At 41.3% G+C, this 26,223-nt stretch overlaps 1 protein-coding gene across 1 annotated transcript; it reads left to right on the forward strand.

The window, feature by feature from the left end:
* The first annotated feature begins 455 nt into the window (after positions 1 to 455).
* slc52a3-1 (solute carrier family 52 member 3-1) lies at positions 456 to 5,681 on the forward strand. The gene is made up of 4 exons (XM_023415563.2): positions 456 to 730; positions 1,488 to 2,574; positions 3,372 to 3,495; positions 3,792 to 5,681. The coding sequence occupies exons 2-4, from the start codon at positions 1,568 to 1,570 to the stop codon at positions 4,002 to 4,004; spliced, it is 1,344 nt and encodes a 447-aa protein (XP_023271331.1). The 5' UTR covers positions 456 to 730; positions 1,488 to 1,567; the 3' UTR covers positions 4,005 to 5,681.
* Positions 5,682 to 26,223: the final 20,542 nt, after the last annotated feature.

Here is a 26,223-nt window from a genome sequence, read left to right on the forward strand (position 1 = left end):
TACAATCTCCAAAGAGGTTCAAACCTACATCCTACTCCTTGAGATCATATAGTAAGGCATAAAAAAGTCATAGTATTCATGGTTACATTTTCATGGGATTTTTTGACAAAAATTAAACTCATACTACCATATACCCACCATTTTATGTTTAGTCCTGCTCGCTACCTGACTGCTAGCCTACAGAAGACAGAAGCCAGGGTTAGCTTGATAGTTAACGCTAGCTAACATGGTTAAATAACATCAATTGACATTTTTCTGGTGACATTAGGCACCAGTGTGAATTTCTCACATGACATGACCCTTCAGATAGTCCCCGCCTCCTCCTGCAATGTTGATCCTGTGAGTGGGGGTGTAGACAGTCAAAAACAACTACTGCAGCACATTTCATTTTTCTGCTGGAGCAGGCAAATGTGTGTGTGTGTGTGTGTGTGTGGGTGGGTGTGTGTGTGTGTGTGTGTGTGTGCCAAAATGTCAAGGGCACCTCGAAGTGCTTCACTGACTTGACCTAATTAAGAGGTGAGTGCAGTGAAGGAAGCTAAGTGGATTTTAGACACTGCCCTCTGTTATCCAGCGGAGCTGATCAGTGGCTGCGCTGGACTCTGACCTTCCCAGCAGCCATGTGATTTCCATCAGCATATGTATGTAAGAACAGCCAAAGGAGATCTGTCACTAACCTCTATGTAAGATGACAGCAAGTCGTATTCAACACCTCCAGGGACTGAAGAAACTTGTAAGTACATTTTCCCTGATTAAAATGCAGCTTATTTGCTTGTGGGATCAACAGTGAGTGTTTAGTAAACTCTGTTAACATGAGACTCTGTACTTGGACCACATTTTTTTTCCATTATCTCCAGTGATCACATCTTTTAAAGGCATAATACTGTTTTTCTCAGCAGCCTTAGTGACAGTCTCTAGAACAAACACAGCTAAATCATGTGATCATTTGCACAAGACATTTCCTGACGTTTTGTCCATCATCATGAGATCAGTGTGGAAGCTACAAGCGTGCCAAAAGACAGAGCATGGAGGCTCATATGGTTTGCTGGATTCCTCAACAACATGTGATAGGGATGTGAAAGTTGCTTGAAACAGGAGTGGCGTACTCTGAGTGTGAGTTTCTGTCAGGAGAGACGTGATTTCCCACCAGCTTTATCTATGAAAGAAATACACTTGTCCTTGACTTGCTTGTAACATTACCTGATAAAGTAACATACCGGGCCTCAGCTGACATTTGTCCTACTAAAAGTAAAACAGACATCATGATTATCAGGGATCAGTGGTAGAAAGAACATTTACTCCTGTACTTACTTTACTTTTGATACTTTAATTATATTTTGCTAGTAATACTTAAATATTTCCTCCACCACTGGTTCAGAGCACAAGTTTTAATAAGTCACAGTATTTGATCCATGTGACCACAATTCAGTGTTTACTGGAGCAATAAATAACTGCTTAAATTCATGCCTCTGACTTTTGTGTTTCTGTAGGTATGACACACAGCAGAGGTGGAACGATTTGGGCGGACTGTTCCTTCTTCAGAGTTTCATCAGACTAATCCAGCTGCAGCATGGCTCTGCTTGTCCACATGTTGGCCTGCGCCTTTGGCCTGGGCTCTTGGGTGGCAGTGAACGGTCTGTGGGTGGAACTGCCACTCATCGTTAACACTCTCCCCGAGGGCTGGGAGCTCCCCTCATACCTGACAGTCATCATCCAGCTGGCCAACCTGGGACCTCTGCTGGTCACTCTCATGCACAAACTGTGTCCTGGTCGTCTTAAGGAGCATGTTGTCATTTACTCCATCGTCTCCATCGGTGTCCTGTCCTGCATCCTGCTCGCCTTCTTCTGGGACAAGACTACGATTGTGGCCGGGGCGTCACGTAGCACAGCCTTCTTCATCATAACCTTCTTCCTCTCTCTGGTGGACTGCACCTCCTCAGTTACCTTCCTGCCTTTCATGATGCAACTTCCAGCAAAATACATCACCACATATTTTATTGGAGAAGGGCTAAGTGGTTTTATTCCTGGCGTGGTCGCTCTGGCACAAGGAGTGGGCATCGCCAAGTGTGTCAACTCCTCACAGACTGCAGGAAACCACACAGGTGGCAACATATGGTCCTTACATACAGAGTATCTCCCTCCAAACTTTTCCACCGAGGTGTTTTTCTTCTTCCTAGCAGCCATGATGTGCATAAGCCTGGCTGCTTTTGTTGCACTGAACAGGCTTCCTCGCACGTATGAACTGTCCACTGAAAACCTCGTGCCAGACACTGTGGCGTCTGTCAGCTCCGGCCTGGATAACCCTGGAGCAGAGACTGATGGAGAGGGTGTGAAATGCCAGGTTGAGGGTGCAGCACAGAGCAGGCCTCTGCTGCCTGTTCCAAAACACTCCATGTACCAGCTGACCTTCATCTACTTTATGGTGGTGTGGGTTAATGCTGCCACCAACGGCCTGCTGCCCTCTGTGCAGACATACTCCTGTATGCCCTACGGGAACCTGGCCTATCACCTCTCTGCTGCTCTGGCATCAGTGGCCAACCCCGTGGCCTGCACCATCGCCATGTTCTTCCAAAACAGGTAAAAATTAATGTTTGCCTTTATGAGTTAGAGTTTTCATTCAAGTCTGTCTTAAAACAAGTGTCAGGTGTCCAGATGTACAATGAAACAGCTCGCTTAACTGGATTTACTACAGAGAATCAGTGTGTCACAGTACTACAGAGCAGAGTGACAGAACCTTTTCCATGATCCTTGTGAGAACCATTACAGTACGTAACAAAGATGGCGACAGCTGTAGCTTCACAATGCTAAACAAAAATGTAACAAAAAACAAGCAAAAATTTGACTTTTGTCAAATAACTAAGACAAAAACAAATTCAGGTGCCAAACTTCTTTTTCTACTTTATCTCCCAAAGTTACTGTCTATTTGTTTTAAAAATCCCTCTTTGTGATTCTGTCCCTCCACTGCAGCTCAGGAAGGAGAAACACAGTCCAGGGAAAGAAAAAGAGGGAATCTCACATAAGATATCCACTTTATATGATTAATTCAGACTGCTGAAGTCTCATATTAACTTCAGTCAGACTTTGGAATATATTTTTGCACAGAACAAGGACTGTGGATTTTGTTCCCCCATCACTTACTATACGTAGGACGGCAATTAGGTCTTAATGGCCAGAATGAACAGGAGGAATGAGTACAGCATGCAAGACCTGTTTCAGTGTTCATATGGGCACCTGACTGTTTCTTTAAGACGGACTTGAAAAATCCTTGCTTGTTATCTCAGTGTAAAAAATCGCTCGAATTTTTCTTTTATATCTAACTGAATTCCTAAAAACTAAGGAGACTGCTGCTAATAACAAACCTCGTTTGTTTTAAGATCACTGGTGTTTCTTGGTGTGCTGACAGCGTTGGGGACATTATTTGGCAGCTACAACATGGCCATGGCAGCTATGAGTCCATGTCCTTTGCTTCAAGGGTCTGTGCTGGGAGAGATGATCATTGTAAGTGAAACACAAACAAATTGTGTAAGAGACATGTGGCCTAGAAAGAGTTGGCACAGAAAACATTTCTCAGTTATCAGGGAAATACTTGTGGCAAAGTTCAACTCCTCCTTTACAAAAGACTTGAGTGTTGAGCAACTTTGCTTACTCTCATAACATGAAGTAACATATTTGTGCTGTTAGTGTGTAGCTGAGATATTTGAAAATGCTGATGCATGAACTCTTGGTGCTTAACATTTCCCAGATCACCGTTCAGGTGAACTGCTGAGTCCATTTTTTTCTTGTGTCCTCACCAGGTGCTCTCATGGCTCCTCTTCACTGGAACACTGTCTTATGTCAAAGTTATGGTGGGTGTCATCCTGAGAGACCGGAGCCACAGCGCCCTGGTGTGGTGTGGAGCTGCAGCACAGATGGGCTCACTTGTCGGCTCTGTCACCATGTTCCCACTGGTAAATGTCTACCGGCTGTTTACGTCGGGAGACTTCTGCAACACTGAATGTCCTTTGTGACAGTTAATCTGAGAAAAACAGAACTGAATGGGGGCTGGAAACACATACAGGCCACATCATTTAATTTCTATTAGCTTTACTCTCCAAAGTGCCATCTTCCACCTGTCAGCACCTGTAAAGCTCATATGTTGTATCTTGTAAATTAAATCCAAACACAAAGAAAAATATATAAAAACGACAGATTATCGTTTCTGCATCCAAAGAGAAATTCTCCAGCAAATAACTCCCCATAAAGCTACAACTTAATGTTTTTACATTTTCTTTTTTGTACAGGTTAAACAAATGGAGATATAACATGTTAATTAGTGAGCTTTAGAGGCGCTGATAAGTAGATTTTATTACTTTTGGACAGAGCGAGACTAGCTGTGTCCCACTGTTTCCTGTCTTTATGCTATGCTAAGCTAACTAGCAGCTGGCTGTGACTTCATATTTAAGGTATGTGAGTGGAGTTGATTCTCTCATCTGTAAGAAAGCGCATAAGTATTTTCTCAAAATTTTGAACTATTGCTTTGACGTTTTTCTGCATCCTTCAGCGTTTTGTCAAAATGTTGATGTTTTTACCTTTTTATGATTTTTAAGCCATGTTTACACTTAACTTTATCAATGTTTGTGTCAAAGTAATTTAATACAATATAATGGAAAAACCTACAAAATTGTAAAAAAAATAAAAAATAAAAAATAAAAATGAATAAAATATAAAAATTCCACAGTGAAACAAAGCTGTTTTATTCATTCTTTTGGCCAGAACATTGCACCAGTCATGAGACTGTTAGTTTGTTTATCCACTAGATGGAGCAAGCACACTTCTAAAATCTGTTACTCATAATTCTGCAGGCGCCCACAGTGACCACTAATCCTGTCACAGGAACTACATGTATTCTGTGCACTGGAGAAAATAAAGCGAAGGATTTAATGCTGACATTTATACACCTATTACATGGCATATTTACCTTCAAAACAAATTCATTCAAGAGTAAAATGAAAAATGTATGTAAAAACAGGTTGTTGATGCATTTTATCACTCTGAATATAACAGTCAGGATATGGACAGCTACATATGGTGTTATACTGCCAACTCCAACACAAGATGCATCTAATATAGATGTCTAGCTGTTGTGAAATACAGTTGCATATGATACATACAATGTGAACAACATAAAATAGCACAACATGGGTGCTGCAGGAAATATGAACTTTGGAAAGCTGAAAATAGTTCAGTTCATGTTGAATTGCTCTTATTAGATACACTGTGGATTCAACTACCCAGAAGTATATAGCGTTGTTAAAATTAGCCCCACCTTTAACAGCTGCAACCATAGTGATGCTTATACATTAATGCATCAATAATTAAAATCCAATAATATAATGCATATCATTCTGAGATGGGCCATTCTGCAGGGTAAGTATATAGTTACTTTTGATACTTTACGTATATTTTGATGCAAATACTTTTGTACTTTTACTCAAGTAAAGTTTTGAATGCTGGTCTGAGTACATTTAATGTCATAAATAATAATGTATCAGTCACAGGAATTATTACAAAAAAGTACTTTCACTTTTGATACTCATATCTTATATCATATATTTTGATGATGACACTGTACTTGGCTTTTGAATGCATTGTTGTATTGGTACTTTTACTTAAATAAAGGATCTGTATACTTCTTCCACCACTAATATTTTGTCACCATCCCTGAAAACTGACCATTATAAGGTCCAGCAGATTGACAATCCCAGGCTTAACAAAGGTAGTAATTATTACAGGACATGTTAATGTTATTGTCAACTCATTGTAATTTATTGCTGTGATGCATGTGTGAGTCTTAGAATAACACCTTTCAGAAACAGACTGAAACGTTTGCAGTAATAAACCACCAACAGATAAATAAATCAGTCATGGAAAATGGTGATAACAAACAAAAAGGAAGACAAGAGTCAAGAGAAACCAGACAGTACGAGACAATGATGCTATGGTAATGTCTGATCCAAGCCTCCGTCATGGCTATCAAAGATGCTGCTGCATATCCTCTGAGGAGGACGGATAGACGCTGGTCATCCATGGGAACTGGAGAGTGGTTTCCCATCAGCAGCTGTTCCTCCTCTTTGCCCCCGTGCCCTTCAGAAGGAGAGCGAGAGGTTCCCGGCCCGGATTTGTAGGGAAGCACAGGGAGAAGGAGGGGGTGAAGGAGGGCTCTAATTACTGATGCTCAGCGGGGGCCGATGGCTGTTGCTCCGGCCGCTGGTCACTTGGGAGCTTCCCTGACCCCGACACTGAGTAAAAACAAAAAGATAAGGAAGAGAAAATGGGGCTACAATTAGCCCTACGTAGCCTCCAGGGCCTGGGATCAGTGGAGGAGAAGTGCAGATGGGACTTTCTCACTTGGATTTGTTGAATCTACATTGCAGTATGTGTAAGCTGTACAGAAATCACTCCGGTCGGTTGCTGATGGAGATTTGAAAGATGGGTTTGTATGAAGTCTTAATCACATCAAACAATGTGTCACATTCACTATTTTTGTCTTGAAATCAAAAAATCAGAGCGCAGGAGCGTTCACCTGAAGATCGCATGTAAATGCTGTTCTCTTGTTGTCAACATGACCTTGGGTATTTATATGTAATCAAAAGGATTTTTTCTAAGCTTCATTAGCTAAATTCCTTGATTGGCCCGGGGCTTTTGTGTCGAAACAAAACAAAGCAGCAAAGAAAAGTGTATCATTTGCCTGCGAGTGTCAGATGGCCCCATCGCTCCTCCAGCTGGACAGGAGGGGCTGTGGCCACCTGGATGCTGTGTCCCAGTCCTGTGAGATCCTGCAGTCTCCTCTGCCATGTGAAGACTCCACTTACTACGCCACTGAGAGGTCCATCTGCTCAGGACGACACCTCCCAAAGAGTAACCCCCTACTCCCACCCCCACCAACACCACCTCAGCTCCCCTCCCTCCAGTCATTCACCGTGCCTCTCAGCTAAATGAGCAGCGTGTCAAATGGAAGGAGGATTTACCCTTCCTTTAACTGGATAAGAGAATGAATTCACAGCTCCATGATGCAATGAATGAATGAACCCACCTGCTCTCCTGCAGCTAGGGCTGCTGAATCGACAGATATGTCACCTGTGTCTGACTTTGCGCGATCTTCTCGTTCCGAGGCATGAATGCAGGGTTCACTGAGTAGCATGTTAACATTTGACATAACACACTGAACACAGTAAAAACAAAACCACACTAAAGGAAGGAAAGCTGTTTCTTTTTTTTTTAGGTCAAAAATAACAAAACAACACCTGCAAAGTGTCTAAATTTGCTTGGGTGAACCCGCAGGCCGACAGATTTTGGCAGCTGATGTTCAGGTGAACAGCTTGTGGGTAAACCAATTGCTGATGCATGCAGACAATTCACAGCTCAGACAGCATCTCACAGCCTCTCTCCCATCAATTTCCACACACACCTCATTTAATAAATGCTGTCTGTTTATTTGAAATTGGATGTGACAGCCCTATGTCATTTCACTATACTGTCTCGGAGCAGACAGTGATGCACGCAGGCCCACTCCTCGGTTTCCATCAGCAGGTATTGATGTTGCTTTAATGAAGTGCCTAGCACTCCACCCTAGGAAGAGACAAGTCTGTCAGCATATGTAAATGCTTCCTGCCTGTCATTGTTGTGGAGGGTTCAGCATGGGTCAGCATAGATTCCCCCTTTGGGAACCCTTTGTTCTGGGGCCCGACTGTGCCACATGAGGGGACCAATTACAGAGCTGCGCAGCAGGACGGGGGTGCAAACTTGTTACCCTGCTGTAGTGAGCTAATTATTACCTCCACACTGTGGGTAGCATAGAGCCAGTGCATCATGGATGGCAAACAAAAGCTAGCTTGTCTGTGTGCTTACAGCTTCTAAATAAATGCTTTAAATTTCCAATACATACTGTAGGATAAGACTTTTCCTCGCTCATGAATTAGTTTATATTGAAGGCACCATTATCACAGTTATGGAAAAGGTCATCCTAATTTTCCAGCTATAAATAGCAACTGAACTATTTAAGTCCCAGTGGAGCTCCTTTGCATTGTCAATGCAAAGGCAATTTACAGGCTACTGACTGCCAACCACATAACCTTGATGTGGTGTCAAGAAATGATTTATGAAAATGCATCCTGCTCTCCTAGTCCCGAGTGGGACCTGGCTGGACCCGGAGTGTTGACACAAAGCCCATATGGCTGAGCAAACAGGCACTCGCTGAATTATCAGTCCTATCATAACATCTCAATGGGCTTTTGTTTCCAGTTCCTGATGAGATATTGGCAGTCAGTTTATCATCAATGAGTGCAAGACATTTGCCAGGTTTTCGCCAAGCAACGAAATGTTCCGGCTGATGTGCAAAAGGATGCTTCATGTCAGTGCCAGTGAGCGGAGGTATAGGTCAGTCAACCTGCAGAGGTAAACACACCTGAGCAGTAACTGCGTTATAACAAGTGTTTTGGAGGGTAAAGTAGAAGATAAAATACCAAACATACCTCTTGATGTATATAGATGCCCTTCCCTTTTCACTATTAGCCCCCTTCCCTTACATGCAACCCATTCATCTCCTTCTCCCCACCCCCAGTGACCAGCCCAGCTGCTAGGGGCTACCAGTCCCCCTCGTGTGTGGGGCCAGTCAAGTGGAAAATGGCTGCTACCGAGAGAGCCCACTTTAGAGAGCCATCATCCTTTGAAGGGGCATGATGGCCTTTGACAGCCACAGTGTTAACATGGAGCCCACACAAACACATCACTGCTGTTTACCAAAGCAAGAGGAGAGGAGAGGGGATCAAGGGGAGACCCTGTTGGTTGATGTTTAAAATCCAGGGGTAGCGGGGCGCTCGTGTGAGCCACGTCACAGTGGCATTGTGGGGAAACATGACATGGGATCACTCACAGCCGGGCGGAGATTGTATTTCAACACGTCAGTTGAGCTTTTAGTGAACGAGTCACTCAGTGCGTGGTGTGGTGATGTGCTGTTGTTTTCCTCATGCGTTCTCATCTGGGTACAGTGTGGCTCCATTGCTAACGCTCACCTGTCTCGGTCAGACATTGCGGCTAACATAACTCCTGCTCTGACAGATTTTCTCAGCTGAAAACCAGGATTCTCAAAATGCTGTGTGCCATTCTTTTTCTCGTTTCTTTAATACAGTGGTGAAATGTACAAATGTCTTCAAATGAGCCAAAGTATTTATGATGCAAGAAGATTTGTTGGACACTGGGGAACCAGTGAGGTGTTGGAGGAAATTTACATTTTGTTTTTTCATTTCTAAAAGGTCCCTTGTTTACACACAAATTTGTTGTATTCAAGCTTTGAATTTTCTATTTCCTGGTTTAAATCAGTGGCACAAATGACACAGAGACACAATTTTGGCGTCTGTCACTGATATATTTTTTCGTTTTCCTGGCAGTGTAAACAAGTTGTGAACACAACATTGACATATCCCCTTTTAAGTTGACATGGTGAACTTGTTAGCAAATAGTATTAACTCACCCACAAATTATGGAGCAACATTATGATTAATTTGGAGTGAAGTTTCTGCCCATCTGATGAATCTAAATTCAATATTCACTTTCTTTTAGCTCGGTTTTTGCCCTTAACAGGGAATTATCTGGCTGTTTAGCTGCCAACAAGTGGCTAATTGTGTCTGTTTGCTGTTTGGTGCTGAGCAGGTGATGTACGGTGAGATTTTGGAGGTTTTTCTCTGAAAACAGCTTCATTCTGTAGATATAAACTATGTTATGAGAGCAGTGAGAGTCAACCAGAATTGTAAAGTTGTGGCCCAAACATCCAAACAAGCTGAAACTCAGTTATAAAGCTCTGTTAAAGCCGAGCGGAGCTGCAGATTCAGGTGATAGATAGATGCATTGTTAGTATGAATAATACCTTGATTAAGAGACATGATGGCTTTTTGCAGGACAATCGAACAATATAAAATGATGTGTTTGCTCATATTATTTTGAGAACAGCAACAGTTTCAGAAAATGTACCTAAGCTATTGCAAAAAATAGTAACATGCTCATTAGCTGATCCAGTGTGCTCGAATCCACCTTTGCCCTTATGCAATGTGTGCAGTCCAATTTATGGATGCAGGTTGAACCAGCCGCAGATAAAAGCTGAAACCGTTCCATCCGGCCCTGCTCAGCTGGCTGGAGTCCAGCGCTGGCTGAGTGCTGATCTATGGCTGTAACCCGACCAAGCCGCTCTCCCAGCTCCGGCACATGTTGCTGGAGGACACACGTGGAGCTCCGAATGAGCAACAGTGATTTTAACTGCAACAAATGGTCGAGGTATGTCATTATCCAGATTTCTGTTGAAGGGATCATTACCTGCCACAGATGCCACTGTTGTTTTGTGTCTCCATTTGTCCTGAGGCTAGTATAACCCTGATACTTGAAAAGAGCAGGAGGTGCCTTTGTGTAGACGCACACCTGATCTTAGCAATCAATTGGCAGCTCTACCCTCACACAAGTCTCTCAGGCTCTGCCTCAAGGCCGTCCATCTGTTGCTGCGAGGAAGTGTGGCTATGGGTGAATGTGCCAGTGTACAGGTGCAGCATCTATCTGTGTGTGTTGGGAGTGGGAGGTTGCAGAAAATACTGTATGTGATTTGGGGTTTTGCGCCTGTTGACATCTCTGCTCCCAGAGGTGTTGCTCTCTCAGTGTCTGTAGTCATGAAACTGATATTTAAAACTGAAAGAGGTGACAAACAAATGTGGCAAGATGCTTGGTGTGTAATTAGTACAAACAGAGGTAGGATTAAAGAGCTGGGAGGAAACACTTGGATCTATACATTCTGAATATCACACCCTTTTATCTCATCTTATAACCAGATGTAAAGGTATACGTGAAGGGAGGAAATGTGAGGTAAAAAGGACAAAAAGATGCATTCACTCTGATATACTGTAACAACAGATTTTTATTTCCTGCTGAGTTTGCATTATACTGCTGTTTCAGGAGCACCTTATCTTCTCTGGGAACATTAGAAAAGCCTTTTGATGGTGGTGTTGAATGCCTTGAGCATTAAATACTCCTGTGTGTGTGTGTGTGTGTGTGTGTGTGTGTGTGTGTTTCTGAGTGAAACTGCAGAGACATTTTACCCATAGTGTCTTATTTCAGTGAAATTCAAAGAGAAACACAATGCAGAGGAACAACGTAAATGATTACGGCTGAAAGACGCAATGTCCTTGAATATACAGGGACTTTCAATGGTTTTCTGCCTCATCCACAGGACTTGGCCTGTCCATTGCTCAGCGTGAAACATGGTTACAATGAGAGGAGGCGAGAAAGGTGAAGAAGCATCTGAAGCTTATTATTTACACCCCACAGGACAGTGATAGTACTGTTTCACTTTCAATTCACTTTAATGTCTCTTCAAGGGAAACTTGTTTTCTCATAGTTATTATACTCCAATGCCCAAGTTTTACTCCCTCATTAAACATATTGTTTTTCTTCCACTGTACCTACATTTAAATACGAGTAGGAACTGGTAAGTATTTTATTGGTGCCTGATTCATGCAGTGAAATTACCTGCAAATTGTACTAATTTCAGTACCGTTATATTATTTTGAAATATCTGAAGGAGGGTGTTGGGAGTTCTTAGTCGGGGAGGGTCCAAAGAAAATATTAATAATGCTAGAGAGGGTCTTGCATAGGCATAAAATAAATTTTAAAACACTTGGGAACAAATAACAAACAAGAAAAAAGGCAGGAAACTAATGGACTTGTCAAATGTAAAAGAAAAAAAAAGGGACAGCACAAGATACACACTTTAATACTTAAGCAGTTTAAGCCTTAACCCTGGGCTGTGCATTACAGCGAAGAAGATCTGCATCCAAAGAGCTCATGGGAACTGCTGACCTTGTAAATATTGAACCTTTCCGATAGTGTGCAATAGGTAACCTGATTCAGGATTGTGCTGTGTTGAGTCTGGTCATATTTGATGTACATAATATATAAGAAACTGATAAATAATTAATGGATAATGGAAAAGAAGCATGTGTTGTACTGCTGCCTTGTTCTGTATTGCTTCCTTTATTCTCTCCTTTGTGATTGAAATAATATTTAATTTGCGGTGTACTTTTATTAAATCTGTGTGACATTTGGTTTGTAATTCCTTTTTATTGGTATCAAAGGACTTGCCGGTTATTTGGCAGTAACCAGTGTGGGGTTTTTAAGCTTTAATCATTTATTTCATTATCTCATACAGATTATTGATCTCTCTCATGCCTGAACTCCTGCTCTCTAAGTAGAATAGTTGGGGATGAAAAACAGTAATGTGCCATGTTCATACCGGTGCCCTCTCTCCCTGGACGCTCTCACTTCAACATGATTTAGTTCATTATGGGGATTTGGTGCTGGAGAGAATGTCATATGCTAAGTTAACCTCTGCACGCCACACTGGCTCGGTGCCGGTTATGAAAGGACACGAACATAGACACACTCTCTTTGATGACGACAACTGGCAGAGTCCCCAACCTTTAAAACAACTCGAGCTGCTGCTGGATGTATCCGACGGTGTGAGTGCACTCAATAAATCTGCGAGGGTCTGATTCAGACTCCCACACATCGCCATCCAGTGTCCTTGAAAGCAGCTAATGCCATATCAGTTCAGGAAACACAAGATCTCTCCGCTGTGCCACAAGTCAATGAGTCACCGAGAGGACTTTTAATTGTGTGGATAGCGAGTGATGTCCATTTCATAAATATATTAAGTAAAATACTCACAGATCATTTCAAACCAACCCTCTGAGCTCGTCTTTTCATTGGACGGCCTACTGTGAGGACAGCCAACAATCCCATTGAGAAATTAGCAGGGTCCCCTGTGCTTTCCTCTGCTTTAATGAATAATTCAGCTGTCAGGGTGAAAGCAGGGCGAGGAGACCTTGTCACTGGCGACTGACTCAGCACTCTGTGGCCTGAGGGTGACACTCTAAACCTGAGCATTGCATCCTGTTCCTTCCATAACAGGTTATGGTGCTACAGCATGTCTCCTGTGTTGGTGGCCACATGATCGTCCAAGTGCAGAGGAAATAGGAAGGAGGAAAGGAAGCTTTTCTCAGTGTGGATCTACTGAGCTGCAGGTGCCGATTAAAAGCTCTGCTCATCAAGATAGTCTGTCGGCTGTCATAGCATTTTTTTTTTTTTGCCACATTAGGAGTATGTAGCTCTAGAGATGGAAATGTTGGTGTCACCACTTTTTACCAGACTGAAATGTTTCAGCGGCTATCAGCCAACAACCAACAACAACAACTACTAGACATTCACGATTGTAAAAAACTTGGCTGATCACTTCACTTTTCCGTGAGTGACATCATCAGGTCAACTGTTTTAATTTGTCCAATACTTCGAAAGCAATGAGACGAAAGTATTGGACTAACGTTACAGGACAGTCTATAGTCCTCCCAAGAGGAGTTTCAGTAAATCCCCCAGAACATCATACAGCGTGTTTATCTCTCGCAGCCTTAGGACTTCAAGAGCAAAGGAGGAAGTAGCGTAACATTACAGAGCAACTAAGTCCACAGAGGTTTGGGGTTTTGGAAAATGTTTTGAATAATAAAGCATTTGAAAAAAAACAGACACAGGGTGAATGGATGGTTCAACAGAGCATTTACAGCCAACACTAGTTTCTTTTAACCATAACTATGGTCGTTCCCCGACCTCGACTACGTGGGTTATATTGTAAACGTGACAACGAAAGTTTCCTAACCTTAACAAAGTTGTCTTTTTTTTAAATCCACCCTTGGTTTGGCTAAACCTAACCAAGACAATTTTATTCCAAAACCTAACCAAACTTTAACCACAGCACTGCCAGATCACAGATTAATGTTTCAACAGTGATTTGTAACAGACAAAGAAATGAGGTCACCTTGTTGATAGCTGCGTTGGATCAGAACAAGTATCGCTCTGGTGGGCACGGATCAGCCTAAACTGTACTTTGAGCTAAGAGCTAATTAGCAAATGTTAGCATGCTAAACTAATATATTTAATATTATGTCCGCTAAACATCAGCACATTAGCATTGTCTTTGTGAGCATGTCAGGATGCTGATGCTGGCTTTTACCTCATACCACTGCTGTGCCGGCTCTGGCATGGTATACTCGTAACGTCAGATCTCTCTGCCACATCATTTGTGCAGTCCATGTTTATTTGTCCCAAACAGTCAAGCCATACGTCCACTCCTAGCTGTAAACCAGCTAACAATGGACATAACAACCATGTCTATGGAAGTATGTGTTTGTGTGACGGCTCTGATCTCAAAATACACCGTAAACTCCAGTTGTTTCTGTCATTTGGCTCCAGTCTCTTTTTTCCCCCTCATCACTTCTATGAAGCAGATTCACGAAAGACTTGAAACTCAGTAAAATTATACTCTAATTGCCTTTATATGTAATTTGAATGTAAGTCTTATGTTTTGATGACAATGATCCATATGGGAAGTAGCAAGTAAGATATACTGCTTTCCATTCATCCCTGTGTGCATGTCAAATTAATCTTTCCTTCCATCTATTTACCCCCATTTCTAACATCAATCCTTATTCCAGAGTATATTTTGTCCTTTCTCTCTTTCTGATGAGTGCATCATGCCTATGGCTGTTTCCTGTATTCATAGGCAGTGGAGGAAGAAGGCATTTCAGCACAGTTACAAAAGATGATTCCACATCCAGGGCACACAAGCCCCCTGGGCCCTGTGCATTTGCCTCCTATGGTCCACAGAGCTCGGAGCAAACATCTGTTTTGCTCTGGAAACAACCTTTGATCTCAGAACGAAGACTTGCTGTCAAATTAATGAAGAAAGGGATCATTACAAACACTGAAAGTGAAAGGGTGAAGTCTGTTTTCCTGTTATTGATCAGACATGCAGGTGTGAGCTTAAGGATGATTCATTTCTTCAACCTCTGCTCGTGAGCGTATCGCTCTGGATCAACGCATTTCAGGTTAGTGGAGACCCACACTCGGTGGGTGTCACAGGGAAAATATTACAAAGTACAACCCATTGTGAGTCTATTAAACCTGTGCATACTGTCACAGTGAAGACCTGTTCGCATGTATACGGTCTACATTTTCAAAAAAATATGTAAATTGTCTCAGAAAATTCTCCATTTTCCCACTTTGTGGGGCCAGGAATTTAAATAATCTAAGTCAAGAGATACTGGAATCAGCAGTATTGATTATGTTCTAATTAAAATCTGATGTAATTGTAATACAGTCATGTCAGTCATTACATGCCTTTGATGGATAAAGCTCTAATCTGCAGGAAAGGCATTGGTTTACTGCTGTATTCACTTGCTGCAGGTTTTTGGTCTTAGATTTTAAACTCCCCAAAACTCGCAGGAAAAGGGGACACAACCTCAGAGTCCTCTGGCTGTACAGCAAATACATGCTATAATTACCTTAGAGTAAACATCTGAAAATTAGCATACTGATATTGATTATGTTCTAATTAAATACTGATGTAATTGTAATGGTTATCATTACGCCGTTTGTTGAATGAAGCTCAAATCTGCAGGAAAGGCACTGGTTCACTGTCATATTTGCTTGTATTTTACACAATATGATGCCATGTAGGTAAAATTTTGGGAGTTAAAATCAAACAGACAAATATGACCAGTACTAAAGATTGGTATCCGGGTCAGTTGGACCATATTTTAATGGATCGGTATAGGCTAAAATAAAGCAGATCATAATCTAATCATATGTGTTTTGTCATCGTCGCCTGCTCGTGTCGCAGAACTGCTCTCCTTGATGACAGCTGGGCTTTACACCGTGTGCATTTCCACACATATAAGAGTGAAAATTAGTGTGTGTGAATGTGAAAAATTACTTCCTCCCATTGGTGATGGAATCTGTTTTGACACTCGAGTTGACAAAAAACACAGATTCGCTAAACTCCAGTTCTGCTTATTATTAGCAGAGGGCGCAGACCGTCACTTTCTTCGGTTAAGTTGAGAAACATCACTGCAGGTCATATCAGCTGATGCTAATTTATGTTAATTCCATAAGTAAACCGATGGCAGGCCAAAACTGAACTTAGCTGTTGTTGGGTTGAAGTACTCTCTGTAAGTCTGTACTACTAGTACTACTACTGTACTCAGGTAAAAACTGTTAATGAGGTAAAAGAAACATCATTCTTTAACACCACTGTAGAACCATGTTTCTGTAGCTCCAACAACTCCAACAGAGCAAAACACCCTCTCTCTAGTGGGCTGTGTTTACGAGCTGCATTCATCAGTTCTATCAAATCAATAATTTATGCTTCTAAACTTGACCCTGGACCTTCAGCGTTTGGATCAGGTAACTTGTGAGAGATCAAGTGTCAGATTTTGTAGCTATTCCAATGTGTCAGATACACAATTAAATTACATTTCGGTATTTATAAAGATCGTTTTGGACTCTGTATTGGCTCTGGACACAAAAAGTTGACCCCTACAAACAAACAAACAAGACAATAGATTAAAGGCACAGTGACATAAAACTACATCTTCCAAGCTCTGTCAGGTTACATCTTGGTTTCTGAGTATTTACATCAAAATGAGTCATCCTGCACTTGGGGGCATTTACATAAACTTATCCAATCAAACCTGATTTGGGGCGACCTTAGCTAAACTCACCCATCATATAAGACTACACTTCACTGTTAGCTAGTGGGTTGCTAGCTGAGCAATATTATATGTCAGAGGTGTGGTGGAGGTCCGGATCACAGTTTGTTCACATTTCCGTAAGTGTGTAGTTATGCTCTAATTTATTCATATGCCCCTCATTGTTGGCTTCCTGATATAATAACACCTGTGAGGGAGGTGATCAAATCCCTCTCATATAACTACACCTCCCCCACATATTCCATTTCACTCAGAAATATGTCACATTACAGAGGTTAAAGACTCTTAAAGACTTTAACTATTAGTAGTTTAGCGCTTACTTAAAGCAACCCCCTTTAAATTGGCATAATTTATTTTTTCTGTTACGATTAAAATTGCTAGCAATATAATAATCATATTCCATGAGAAAACCATCCTAGTCTGTGGTAATCAGACCATGACAAATTTCCATCTATCCATCCATCCATCCATCCATTATGTATACCTGCTTATCATATGCAGAGTCGCAGGGGGCTGGAGCGTATCCCAGCTCACACTGGGCGAGAGGCGGAGTACACTCTGAACAAAGAACAGTTTATCACAGCTACAATTAATATGACACATTAAATGAACAGTAGTTATGATGTAATGATAAGTTTTGTGATTAAAAGGGCATACATTTTCATAATTACACAGTATATACATCAAAAGAAACAGCAACACTGACAATAGTTTTTTGACCTGTTCAGGGAGTTTCCCTGCCTTTTGCCCAGTGTATTCAGGGATAAGCTTCAAGCATTAAGTGGGTAATGTATCAAGAAGATGAGATAATGGACCACACAGAGTCAGCAGTTCTCTATAGTTCCACAAAGAATTAGATTTTAGCTGTGGTGTAAAAGGAAAAATGAATTCTTTGACTTTGGAAAGCTGATGTGACAGTCATTGTGAGCCCGTCACTAAAAACAGAAACGTTACTATCGGTCTCATAAGAAAAGCACAGCAGCAATCATTAGTGGTGTAGAGAGAAAGATTAAGTGACAACAGCCTTCTTCCAGACATAAAAAAAGCCTTTTATTGAGAATTCAAACAGGTGTCATACTGGTTTCTGAGAGGCAAAACAAATGACAGGCTACTGAGCCGTAAATAGCACAGCAGACGATGGGAGATTGGCCATATGTCCACTGTGTGTGTGAGCGCCAGCTACACTGGCTTGGTTTTAGACTGGATTCTTTTGGGAACGTCCCAGTAAAAGCTCCTCGGGGACGGACAGGGATTCAACTACAACATCAATTCACTCAAATTCTGGTCAGCTGAAATGCTTAAACAGTGCGCCTGTCTTCTCTGAGGTTTGGATTTATTAAAATGACAATTTTGCTGAGTGTTATCCGTCAGCGCTAAGCAATTAGCTGACAATCAAAACACTGTTGGAACTGGCGAATCACTGTTGCTGGAACATGAATGTCACACACACTGAGAAAACATGAATCGATCCAAAAGTGTGATATCAGTTAGATATTCATATTTGTGAACCTCATTAACCCCCTCTTCACGTCCCCTCTACATTCACCACCAAGCGAGCGCAGGGTCTCGAGACTCCTGGGTGTGTGAGTGTGTGTGAATGTACGGGTGCTAGGCAAGGAAAGAGCGTTCTCCGAGGAGCACACAGCTCCATCTGGGCCAAAGTAATTGGTCTGCTATTCATATTCAGCAGTGTAATAGCCTCTAGCTATTCATACAGTCACACGTGAACTAGTTACACTGAGAACAATCAAAAGATGGTTTGACCCAAGTGTCAGTTTTCCAGGAAGGGGGGGGGGGGTCACTGAGACAACATGGGGAGAAAATCTAACCTGCTCTGATGGGATGCATAAGAAAATAAATCCTCCTCTGATTGAATCTGTCAAACATTATCCACAGGCTTCCATTCTGCAGCATTTAGCAGGAGATGCAGAAACATTGTGAGATTGTGCTACGAAGGTGAAAAAGAGAGCAGTGAATCTCAGCAAGTCAGTGAATCTTGCATTATGATGAACTGCCATTAATAGAACCTGCTGCACTTTGAATAGAAAAAAATATCTGCCCTCCTTTCCTGAGAAAGGCCTACAGCAGTCCTGCACCCTGAAATGCATGCAGTGAATCATCAATTACAGTGGCACATCATGGTGAATTATTATCATGTTGAATAAATAATCATGTTAAAGTACCAAACTGTTGTGAGTGCAGTAATAATAACATGCACAATAACACTGTATGTGTGCATACACATTTCCTTGGCAGCCACAGAACAGAACATAACAATAAACTGGATCTATTTCCCCTTTAAAACCACCATCAGGGCAACGGGACGATACTGTAAAGCCCCCTGCTGTAAAGGTAAGCTGTCGCTGATGTTTTTCCTGTGTAAAAACACCTATAATTACCCGCGTAATAGAAGAAAGCACCCTTCATCATCTGATCATTCCTCAACAAGATAAATACGGTGGTCAAGGCATTTAGAGACAAATGCTATCCTCTTGGTGGCGAGGGTTTGGAGTGGTGTATTTATCATGGTTTGAAGTGGTGTCTGCGTCTAACCAAAGTACTGATTATTCAGACTGAAGAAGAGCTGCCAGCCCATTACCTCCCAGAAAATAACAATGTGAACACCCGCCTCCCTGGCCTTTCCCAATGTAGTCTGTCAGAGCTCGTCAGCTGCAGCACCATTCATTCAATCTCAACAAGCACCGTGCTCCAGGATTCATTCCTCGGCCCGCGCTATCTCTCCCTCCTTTTAGCTCCACTCTCCCTCGCATTACCTCCCAATGTCTTGCAGGTTGCCCCCACCCCCCTACCCTCCCCTTCTCCTCCCCAACAGCCCCACCCGCTCACTTCCTCCTCTTCTGCAAGCCTGCGCTGCTCCACCCCTCCACCCTACTTGGTCCCGATGAGCCATTGTGAGATTCAAGCAGATGGATGGGGAACAAAGGGGTGAGTGGGGGGCCCCCTCTGCCTGTCCCCCTTGTATCACTGCCAACCAGGCTCTGGGTAATCTTCTCAAGCTTTCACGGCAGAGCAATGAATAACCTCAGCCTTCTCTCTGAGACCCAGGCTCCGCCGCAGCCACCCCCCTCTTATCTCACCCTCTGCAGACTCGCCAGGGCCGGCTGCTCCCCGGATAGCATCTCTCACCCTCGCTTTCTACTCACTGTCTCTGCCCTCCACACCCAATCAGGTTTTTTTTTGTTTCTAGGGGCGTGTTACAAGGCCCGGAGATTAATTGGGGCTGTGGCTGGATGACATCTGGTCCTAGCCTCATAAAAGTCTGGGTCCTTGAGGTCTGCTGGGTTTATAATGAAGTGTATATAAGTTAATTTTCTCATCAACAGAGCGTTAATCAGAGCTTCTTCAATGGCCATTTCAACACTTATGTGGGGATCCTTCAGAAAACTGTCTGGTAAATTTGATTACCGGGACACAAAAAGAAAACTGTACTTCTAATAAAAATCTTTTAACCTGTTTACCAGTCGCACTTTAACTTTAATGTCTGGAGATATTTTACTCATAGTCAAGAAATCCCATGAAAATCTCTCACTGTTGCACAGATTGACATATTCCTTCATTATTAGTATTTTCACAGTCCCCCAAAAAATCTATATTTATTGCTGTTTGAGTGACATTTGGTAAAAAAAAAAAAAATATATATATATATATATATATATATATATATATTTATATAGTGCCTAAGTGTATTATTTTGCCATTTTGTTTTTTTGAAGATGAAAACGCATATTCATGTTTTTGTATTTGTGTGTTGTATTTATTCTTATTTGTATCGGACATCCAAAACCTGTCCCAGAAAGAGGAAATAAAGCCAAAATAATATATACAGTATACACATATGTACTTGCAAATATACATTCTGCATGTATATACACATCCACTCAGATGGCAGTTTATAAGGGACACCTAGCTACAACTAATGCAGTCTAATTCAACAGTCCTGCAGTAAATCCTTCCTTCATGAAGGTTATAATGTTCGGTATTAGTTGCAACTGTTTCAGAGAGGCATTGATTCAAAAACCTCATGGTCATGTTGGACGCCGCAGGTTGTGGTGCCGTTGAATTGCATTGCATTATACTGACAAATGATACTATTATTTCATTCACCCTGTTTAAATCAATGAGGGGTGGCTGAATAGCAGAAACACCTCTCTGTATACACCACACACTACTGCACATCCTCCAACATGATTGTAAAGGTGAACGACACGTCTCTAAAACAAAAACTGAACATCAGAAACAGTTTTTATTGCAGGACTGTTGTATTTGCATTAGATGTAGGTAATAAACCAGCAACTGAGTGTATATAGACATAAGTAAAATTACATTAATTTACATTAAAGAAAAGCAAAGGCAACAAAATATAATAAATATATAAATAATTAAACAAATACATATATGGAGCCCAGTTGCTTTCATGGAATTTGTTGACAATAAGAAAAATGTAAAATACTGACAGCCTTATTCTTTAAAATGCCACGGCTTACAGACTTAGACTCACACATTCTAATTCTGTAATAATACTAATAATCGGCTCCTTGTGTTACTAAATCATTGCACTTGAAGCAGAGAAGTTCAGTCAATTATTAGACCTGAATAGAGAAGCTCTGCAGCCACTAATAGGAGCTTTTTGCCTGTGGCTCTACACCAAAAACAATCCACCTGTTCTACTTTACAGGAACAGCTCAACCACTCCACAGCTTCCTTGCATGGCCCTGTTAAAATATTGAGCAAGTACTTAAGTGCTATTTGGCCAAGTGTCATTTAGGCTGAAGGGCTCTCCATCCACAAAAGATGTCTTGAAGTGACTGGATCAGAGCTGCTAGTGAACCACAGAGGAATACACAGGTGTTGAATTATTTACTCTCAATGAAATATTTATACTTTTGTCCCACAAACTACGAACTACAACTATGAAGTAGGGCTGCAGTTACTCTGAGAGCAGAAGCCATGTTAGGGAATCATACTAACTTCATGTTACATGTGTTTTTACTGTGTATAAAGTAACTGCTTTAGATCATTAAACCTGAATTTACCATAGCTCATAATACAATTTGCACAGGAATTTGTGTTTGCATTGTACGCTTCATTGACATTTATTAATAATACAGCATTTATATAACATGACTTCGATTCAGATTTCATAATAAAAGCCTCCTGGATCCACCTCAGCCACTTGTTATTCTTGTCCTTATTCTGTTTATAGTGCAGCATAGAGTTCAGGCAGCTTCTTACTTTTACTTTATTATCCTGCAAAATTAGCAGCAGATCTCACAGTCTGAAGTCTGTATTGGATCCTCAGCTCTTTGACTGCAACGTTTCCATCTCCTCTTGTATTCTAAACTAATTGATTTCACTATAAACATAAAACATAAAAACCCTCTGCGTCTTCACACTCAGCCTGTTGTGCACAGAGCAGATCAGCTGAAAGCAAATTGTACAAAACCTTGTCTGTCAGCTCTCCATTTTGCTCCATAAAATGTGATGACAGTCTGTGATTAAATTATGGCTGTATTGACTTTTGGGAACCACTTGCCTAAATCTACAAGATTAGCCTATGATTAATGATGGACACTTAATCCTTTGTTCAAATTGGACTGTTCAAAAAGACTGAAGCAAGGGAAGACAAGACATTTACTTTCTCCTCTTCCAACACCTGTCACCTGCTATCATATTACAGGGGCGACTGCACTGAAGAACAGCCTGTAAAACTAAATAACCACATGATGCATGTTTGTATCCTTTGTCCTTTCAAAAATGCCACACATAGCACGGCTGTATCATTTTCATACAGATAAAATGTTGACAGCATACAAATCTGTCAGGGACCTTTACGTGATATGAAAGCGGAGTAAGCTCCTGTGCAAAGCCTTCAATGTTGAACTACAAAAGAACAAAGATCGATTGTCAGGAGATTTATGGATGGAACAAGAAAGTGAGTCAATTCAAATTCTGCAAATAGAGGTCTTCAGGAACCAGGAACCAAAACCCAACCCTCGACCTGATTCAAACTGGGTTCAAATTATATTCAATCTAAGAAGCTTGGATAGGGTCTTGTTTAACTGCCACAGGTCTCAGGTCAGTGAGTCAAAATGTCTGATACCCAAGTGGGTCCAAGACTACTTAGTATGAGGTCTTGAATTAGGAACACAATTAAAGATTTTATGGAGATTTTAAAGGACGACAACTGTTTGGAATTTGATTCACAAATATAAAATGATTCTCTTCTGTCTATCGTTCGGCGTCTACAGGGTGTTTTGGGGCATTAGGTGAGGACTTGCAGCACGTGAACAAGTTATATTTGGAATTAGTTTCTGTGACTTTAAACTTATTCTCAGGTTTATATTATATTTTTGCTAATTTTGAGCTGCTTGTTAAGTTAAATTTTCCTCCCTCTCTGTTACTGTATGTTCAAGTTGACCACACATAAGATCAAGACTAATCATCCTCGAGTCCCCTTTTGTTTTCATTATCCACTTCGTCATCTCATTCGTAAGCATGGCATTTCCACCTTTACGCTGATGATACACAACTATTTGTAAAGACTGAAACCACTAGTTTGTCCATCATAAAAGATACTTAATCGTTTTGTTTCTGATGAAATCTGAAATACTTACACTTGGCCCTGACAATCTGCGGAAACACTAAGTCTTCTGTCAAAAAAACGTAAATAAAAGTGGGATTTTATTTGTTTTGATTCATAACCTTAATTTTGAATTGCATATTAGTGACGTTGCCCAATCTTGTTATTATCATCTACACAATATTGCCACAATCTGTTCATTCCTGAGCTTCAGAGACTCTGAATCCATCATGCATCTCTTCTCATTTCCTCACATTGAGATCGCTAATGTGTCTGCTAACACGCAACAATTCACAGACTCAAGACTGTGCAGAATGCAGCAGCTACACAACTAAACCATGAAAGGAGGTCATATTCCTCCCTCACCAACGTCTTTACACTTGATCACGGAATCAATTATAAGATTTTACTCATTAGCTTTGAAGCACTTCATGGCCTCGACTGTATCTCTGAATATACTGTATCTTTGGGTCCTTATCAAGCTGCACACAGTCTGAAGACATCGATTGTTCTCATGTTGAGGTGTAAAAGGAAAGGGAACTGAGTTTTGTTGTTGCAAAATCAATATCTTTTTTTTTGTTTTTAAATAAGTTTATTTAATCTGGTGTCTATGTCTTGTGTGACATGTATGTTTATGTATTGATCAGAATTTTGATGGTTAACTTTTTCAATGTATGCATGTGTGAATATTTTTTCATGTAAAGTTATTATTTATTATTTTATTTAGTTGTTAAATAGTAAAAAGACACAGCAGTGACACTACGATGTACTGCAAGACGAGATAATATTGCACTTCTGTGGTAACTATGGTACATGAACTAATCTGCTTTTCTTTTATAAATATGTCATGAAATAGTTTGACATAGGCTTTTTAACAGATGTGCTATTTTTGTTACAGTCTGTATTACCTGTCAGACGAGTGTATATTCATGTGTCACAGAGAGAGAACTAGAAAACTACCATCAGACGTTTGTGGATATCTATGAAAGACAACGAAGAACACAGAACTGTAGCCTTATTTAGACAAAAAGGGTTTGCTGGGATATCAGACATCATTGCTTGACACTTCAGTCACTGACTGAGCAGCTGTTTATACATAATTCCTTTGTAGTTTCATGAGCTCATTCTGTGGTTGATCATATTCTCTTCTATCTGTGTTCAGACGCTGACCTGTTGTGCAGAGATGTGCATATTTACTCTATTCATAGGCTCCACACAGCACACATGCTACAGGCACATATTCATTACTAAGTAGCCTGTGGCGACTGTCATGTGCAGACAATGGTGGAGGACAAAAACAGTGTATTCGCCACACAGGGAATCTTCCACACTTGTAGCCACACTATGGAGATAGGACGCCCAAATAGCGTGTTTTTTTTTTCAAATCATATTCAGATAATCTTGTGAGAGTCGTATGTGGAATCACAGATAAGCCTCCTTATGTTGCTCAGATATTACTGCAAATGAGCATGTCTGAGAAATGTAACACCTTGCACAGACTCTTGCATTTTAATTTCTGTGGCATCTGTGACCAGTCCGTCATGTCCCTAACCCCCTCGGGGGACCCCCAACCTATCTGCTGCAGACCCCCAAAACCCAGGAGGAGAGGAGGGGAGGGGAGGGGGGAGAACAGGGACACATTTGATTGATGATGGTGTGAATTAAACAGAAAGAGATGGAGAGAATCCTTTTATCAGGCCAGAAACACGAGTGGATTAAAATGTAGTTGTACAACCCCTCTGTATAATGCAGCAGCCTGGGCGCATATCACGAGGCAGCAGAAGCCAAAATGAGAGCTGCTCGTTATTACTGCCCCCACCTCAACCCCGCCACATGAAACTTTGCTGAAGCAGAAAAACAGGGCTGAAACATGTGAAACAGGGCTGGAAAAAAGAAAGTGCTGAAATGATAAGTTGATCGGCAGAAAATTAACCTGAAAGCAGTAAATCTTTTTGGTCATATTTCAAGCTAAGATGCCAAACATTATCAGGTTCCTCACGTGTGAGGATTTGCTGCGTTTCTCTTTTTTTTACATTTAATAAATTTAATAATGTTTGTATATCGGGCTGTTGATGGAACGAAACACGACATTTGAAGATGTCGCTTTGAACTCTGAGAAATTATATTTCTCTCTATGAGCACATTCACTATATTCTGACATTTTACAGAACAAAAAAAAAACAAAAAAACAATTAACTCAGAACAAGAATCCTCAGATTAATTGATAACAAAAATAACTGCTTGTTGCAGCCCTAGCTAAAAATACATCAAACAGATCCAAATCATCCCATCCTGTCCTTTCCATATTTGGACAAATCTCAATCACAATCTTTCAGATTTTGGCACTTCACATAATTAAGCCATTGTATTTATTACAACGGTAGACCTGAAATTATTCTAGTAGAAGCTGGCAGGAGTTGTGGTTGTGTTAAAATAAAACATGTTATCATGCAAAATTCTCTGAAGACTTTTGTTCAGGTCATCTGATCATGCAAGTAGAAGCCCTTGATTGTCCTTAAAGCAGCATCACTGAGACCTTCATGACCACGTCTGAGGCTTTAATGGATCTGCAGCATGTCTCTGTCTGGCACTAGCCTCCGTGCCCGACTCCACTGCTGCTCTGCTGATGTTTTGTGCCACTGCATAATTTATTGCCCTCTTTGCAGGCCTCTTCTTGCACATCCCATTCTCGTGGTGCAGGTGAGAGTTCAGCTGTTTGGTTTAACACATCACTGAGAATGGCCTCAGACCTGGCTCCACAGCAGCAGACCCCACATGTGACAAATGCAATTAGAGGGAAATATGCAATTACCGCAATCCCCACTCTCTCATGCGACCAGACAAGGACAATTTGTCAATGAGGCCCCAGTGGTATCTCCTGAGCCTGGGTAGGGACCTGCAGGTATCATTGTCCCTGCCTCCTTCTCAAGAGCTAGCCTGTGGTGTTGGATGGCCTGAAGCCCCTGGGAGGCCTGGCAGAGGAAGATGTATGGCCAGAGAAAAGATACAGGG

Source organism: Seriola lalandi, unplaced genomic scaffold (genome assembly GCF_002814215.2).
Source record: "Seriola lalandi dorsalis isolate HSWRI2012SDOR001 ecotype SW California unplaced genomic scaffold, Sedor1 jcf7180002054554, whole genome shotgun sequence".
Classification (NCBI taxonomy): Eukaryota; Metazoa; Chordata; class Actinopteri; order Carangiformes; family Carangidae; genus Seriola; species Seriola lalandi.